This window comes from Amblyomma americanum, chromosome 9 (genome assembly GCF_052857255.1).
Source record: "Amblyomma americanum isolate KBUSLIRL-KWMA chromosome 9, ASM5285725v1, whole genome shotgun sequence".
Classification (NCBI taxonomy): Eukaryota; Metazoa; Arthropoda; class Arachnida; order Ixodida; family Ixodidae; genus Amblyomma; species Amblyomma americanum.
Window position 1 is genome coordinate 87,503,997 of NC_135505.1, and position 5,624 is coordinate 87,509,620.

The following is a 5,624-nucleotide window of genomic DNA, read 5'->3' on the forward strand; positions in this document are numbered from 1 at the left end:
TTGCCTGACGTGTTGGGCATTCCGCGCTATTCGTTCCTGGTGTAGCTGGTGCCAGTTGTAATCGATTTCTGTTCTGTAATTATTGAGTTACTTTTTGGGGGCGGTAATTGACCCTCGTAATGAGTTACATTTCAGATGCAGTAATTGTAATTTTAATCGGTTACTTATTTTATCTAACGTGTACAAGACTGGCTGGTTATATATTACCAATGGCACTCTCGATGTCTCTCCCATTTTAAACATGCTATTCATTATTGCTTTTATTGATTTTAAGTGATCAGCTTACTAGACTGCATTTTGAAGTTCTTCAGTAATATATCTACGCAGTTATGTGCAGCTAACCGTTTTGAACTTTCCCTTTGTTTTGGCCGGCATAGGTCGGGGCAACTGATGATTGCATACCATTAGGGCAACTGTCACCCCTCATCTGCGAAGATGAAGAATGCAATATACTATACTGAGTCATGTGCATCTGCCAGTCATCACTGAGGCACCAGACTACGCCGAGGTGCTCACATCGGGGGAAGACGTGCCCCTCGGAGACATGACGGACCTCCAACTCATCGCTTTGTAGACAGCCAGAGTATCAGCAGCACTGCTGTTGTGCTGAGCACATCTCCTCTGGCTGTGCTACCCAGTAATACCAATGGCTGCAGCAGCCGAGCGAACGTTGCTGGCGCAAGGACTGGAGGAGACAGAAGCCGACGCAAGCGGGACAATGGTTCAGTTGTTCAACAACTACTTGCGCTTCATAAAGAAGAAGCTCAAGCAATAAAGGCCGAGCAATAAAGGTGCAATAAAGGCGCCTTCCACTTACATTAGAGTTTCTAGGCATCCGTGTGTGGATCCGAGGTAACTCATGGGCAGCAGCACGGCAATCGCTATCGGCAGTGGCCGCGAACATTCCGTGCAGCATGGTGTCGATCGAGCGCCCTGTGCACACCGGCTCTAACATCAGTGCAAGTCACGCACACAAACGCTCGAGTTAAGTGTACTGGTTTCGGCACATGCGTAATAGCGAAGATACACAAATATGAAATAAATTTCCGCAAATTCCTTGTGTCCCTCTTTTCTCATCGCAACTTTAGTCAGGAATTATAGACATTACAGGTTTTGTACTCGAAAAAATTTCTGGAGATTCACAAGCTTCGGAAACACTTTGATGATGACTTAAAGTAGGAATGAATAAAAAGGAGCAGAGATTTTATAAACATTATCTTTTTACTTGATGGTAATCTCGCTACGAATATCTTCATTTCTCCAAGAATAAATTTCTCGAATTCTTTTTATATAGCGCACGACAAACATTTCTTCAAACAGGGCCCGGTTTAAGGATATATGTTTTGGTCTTCCTTCCATTTTATTTATTTTATTTATTCATTTGTGAATACTGCCAATCCCTGTTTCTGGGATTTTTACAGGAGTGGGTTCTGGTCGTAGGCAAACTGTCGACCAGTCATAAACACTATTTTCCAGCATGCCTAAAGTACAGTGAAGATTATGGGGAGAATAAGAATAGGCATTGGAAAAAGCAAAAACAAAGATAACCCATAAGTAATCATCACCTGTTCCTTACATGATCACGAGAAATACAAGTAAATTCATGGAATATACAAATACATGGAAATAGAAATGCATGGAAAAGCAAACACACGGAAAACACCAAAAATGTTAGAAAAAGGAAATAAAAATCACAGTTTCTTTCCTGACAATACACTTTTGCCAGCTAGCGCAAAAAATTTCTCAGCACCTGCTTGTATAATCACTGATTCATCAAGGCAGTTCCACTCGCGCAGAGCTCGCGGAAAAAAGGAGAACGTAAAGGTATTATTTGCACAGAAATATTCTTGCATGGTAAGTTCATTTTTGTGACGCGTTTCTCTGGAAGTGCCCAGAGTAATGTATTAAGCAGAATCAACTTTAAGTTTGTTATGTATATTCATGTACAGAAACTTCAGCCGGTGAAGCGTCGCACGACAAGCTAGCGTGTCAAGCCCAGTCTCAGATAGCATCAGCGTCGGAGAATCGGTGCCCCTCTATCTGTTGCAGATAAAGCGCGCACTTTTTCGCTGGACAGCCTCAATCGTAGCTATGTTAGCTTGCGTATACGGGAACCATGCGACATTTGCGTATTCTAGTATTGGGCGAATGATAGTAGTATACGCCAGAAGCTTGGCTTCTTTCGTAGAATACCGCAGGGCTCTTTTTAAAAACATGAGCTTACGCATCGCTTTGCTTGTTACATGATCTACGTGAGCTGTCCACCCGAGATTGGCTGATATAATGATGCCTAAGTATTTGTGCTGGGTGACTGTCTTCAGTGCAGTGCTGCTATAGCCATAAGGGAAGCTAAGTTTGGGTTTCTTTTTCGGTATAGTCATTGAAACTGTTGTGTCTAAGTTAAGAGCAATTTGCCACTTTGAACACCATTCTGCTATCTTGCCAAAATCATTGTTTAAGCTTATTTGATCTTCTCTGCTTTTTATTTTTCTATATAGTACGCAATCATCTGCGAACAACCTCAGTTCCGCTTCTACCTGGTCAGCAATGTCGTTTATGAAAAGAAGGAAGAGAATTGGGGCTAAAACAGAGCCCTGTGGAACACCGGAAAGGACCGGAACAGTATCTGAAGTGTGGTCGCCGAGTTGCACGAACTGGCGACGGTCGGTTAAATAATTGGCGATCAATTGGACTACTGACCCATTCCCTAATATATAACTTAGTTTCTGTAGTAGTTTGGGGTGGCAGACTCGGTCGAAGGCCTTTGAGAAGTTTAGGAAGATGACATCTGTTTGCATTTGGTCGTTAATTGTTTTAGCGAAGTCATGTAAACTCTCGACAAGTTGTGTAACAGTGGAAAGACCACGCCTGAAGCCATGTTGTTGGGGATGAAGAATGTTATTTGATTCAACGAACTCTGTTATTGATTTTAGGATAATGTGTTCTAAAACTTTACAGGAAGTGCACGTAAGAGAAATAGACCTGTAATTTGACGGGCAAGTCTTATCACCTGATTTATGAACCGGTATTATTTTTGCAACTTTCCATTCCGCTGGGAGGCAGTGCTCGCATATAGACTTATTGAACATAAGGCATAGGTACTTACTCATGGGTTCGGCATAACGTTTCAAGAAGACATTTGGAATTTCGTGCGGACCACTGCACTTTTTATCATCTAGGTTAACAACAGTGATAGTATTCCTTCTTCAGTTACGACTGGGGCATCAAGTACGCCATATTGCTGTCTGTTTTCTTGCCTAAAGGAATGCGTAATACCATTGTCTGGTGTAAATACGGATTTGAAAAATGCATTGAACGCAACCGCCTGCTTCTTTTCTTCGTACGATGGCAAAGGGTTTGGAGGGCCTTCTTTGTCACTTATATAGCGCCAGAATTTGTGGGGCGATTCTTTGATAAATTTGCTAAAAGTTGTTTTACAGAAGTGCTGCTTAGCTTCTTCTGTCTTTTCCTTCAGTTCCTTGTTCATTGTATTAATCCTTTGGCAGTAGTCTGAGACCGGGCTTGATTTGTTCGAATTTCTCAACCTTTTAATTCTACGTTTTAAGTGAATTACTTCGCGCGTTATCCATAGATTGTGCTTTCTTATGGTCTTTTTTATTAGTGGAAAAAACTGCTTCATACAGTACATTACGTGATTTTTTAACTGCAGCCATATTTCATCGATGTCTGCAGAGCCTTCTGTGCATAGGTTGCGGAAATCGAGGTATTCGTGCTCAAGGTATGTCATGATAGCTGCATCATCAGCTTTGTTAAAGGCATATATACGTTTTGTAGGACCACTCTTACGAAACCGTCCTAGATACGATAGTGTGCACACAACGATATTATGATCAGATAAACCATCAAAAATATTCACGCTAACCTTTTCCTTCATAAAATGATCGCTTAAAAAAATAAGGTCCAGAAGAGCTTGAAGTACCCTGCACCCGAGTAGCCTTGGAAACAACCGGAGTTAAATTCAGAGTGAATAAAAAGTTTACCAGAAGATTGTTTATTGCTGTGGACGGGCTTAACAAGTTCCAATTTAAGTCTGGAAGGTTGAGGTCACCGGCCATTATTAAAGCGCTTCCCAGCATATACCTCTGCATATACTCAAGAAGCGGCTCAAGATTGGAAGCCTTTGCGTTAGGGGGTCTTTACACAGCGCCAACGCAGGCAGAGCTCTGACTTAGCTGTACCTTACACCAGACTGCTTCAACGCCTGAAACGTATGGCATTAGTGAATAGCGTATGCCTTGCCTCAGAAGCACAGCCACTCCCCCACCTCTAGTTTTTCTATCTTTTCGAACCATGGTGTTGCCAGGAGGAGCAACTTCATGGCTCTTGATATCTGCGTGCAGCCACGTTTCCGTGATGCAAACAATATCAGGGTTTAAAGCAATCAAAATTGCCTCTAGCTGTTCAGCTTTGTTTACGAGGCTACGCGCATTAACATTGATAATAGTTAGGGGCGTCGGCGGGTTCGAGTTGCTCGGGCTGGAGCGTCGTCCTGGCTTACCTTTTTTGGAATTTCAATAATGTCTCGTTTTTCTTCGTCCCATGTGTACAAACGCTCGTTTATTTTTATTTTATCGTATTTAAGGTACACCTTATCTTTTTGATCACGATTAACTTTCGTTCGCTCCCAGAGTTTCTTTCTAACTTCTCGCACAGCTCGGGAAAAGTCTTCCCCAATTTTATACCCAGTTTGTTTCAGCATAGTGCAGTTACCCAGTATGTTAGTTTTGTCTCGGTAGTCAAATAACTTCAAGATAACAGGCCTATGGATGGAATCGTCAGATGCCTCCTTTCGTCCGAGACGATGAATCCTTTCAAAGCCTGCTGTTTTGATTTCTAACTTTTCATCAAAAATTTTCTCCACTGTGTCCTGCAAGCTTTGGGGGGTCTCATTTTCTTGTTCTTCAATACCATATATAATGAGATTAGACCTGCGGCTTCTGTTATCAGGGTCATCAACAGTTTTCGTCAAGGATACAACCATTTTTTCGAGCTTATCAACTCGTTCCACGCATTCTATGACCTGTTTTTCAATCTTACCGATTTTTTCTAGTTTTTTATCTATTGAACCTAGTTTTTGGTTGGTCACCGTTTTCTCTTGTTTTATCTCCTGAATGTCTTTCGCGATCGCTTTCAGCTGCTGTTCAATTGTTTCGCCTGTGGGCCCGGGATTAGTCTCGACGTCCCCCGCCAGTAACAACAGAGATCGTAAAGACACCAATATGATACATAACCATTCAAACAGCTGCAGTGGGCACGGCAGCAAAATCAAACAAAGGTTGTTGCTACGGAAAGTTTTGCCGAAGCGTTTTCTCACCTGAATCACAAAAAGGAACGGGTTTGTTTCCTGCATCTTGGTAGTGCTGCCGCACCCACTCACGATTTAACACGATGATAAGACTTTACATGGTAGCCTGGAAAAGTAAACTTTTGTGGAGTTTGCTTATGGCTGTAGTTTTTATTACGTCTTCTTTGTTCGTTTATATCACCTGTATGCCAAAATAATTGCTACAGAGTAAAGGCTTGCCTTGAAGCGAAAAGTTTTCTTCCATCGCTTCCATTGGATAAACGCGGCGTCAGTTTCCGTTCATGATGTCTATTTGCAG

The 5,624-nt window shown here is 42.1% G+C and overlaps 1 protein-coding gene across 1 annotated transcript; it reads right to left on the bottom strand.

Moving 5' to 3' along the window:
• Positions 1-4,261: 4,261 nt before the first annotated feature.
• Positions 4,262-5,371, bottom strand: LOC144103492 (uncharacterized). Its single transcript, XM_077636193.1, has 2 exons — positions 4,520-5,371; positions 4,262-4,351 (listed from the first exon to the last, which is right to left on the bottom strand). Exons 1-2 carry the CDS (start codon positions 5,369-5,371, stop codon positions 4,262-4,264), a joined length of 942 nt encoding a protein of 313 aa, XP_077492319.1.
• Positions 5,372-5,624: the final 253 nt, after the last annotated feature.

Excerpts from the sequence above, each read along its gene's own strand:
- LOC144103492 (XM_077636193.1), bottom strand. The coding sequence starts at position 5,371 with ATGCAGGAAACAAACCCGTTCCTTTTTGTGATTCAGGTGAGAAAACGC. Across the intron at positions 4,352-4,519 it reads TTATTGAAATTCCAAAAAAG|ATATCAAGAGCCATGAAGTT; the intron begins GTAAGCCAGGAC and ends GGCTGCACGCAG.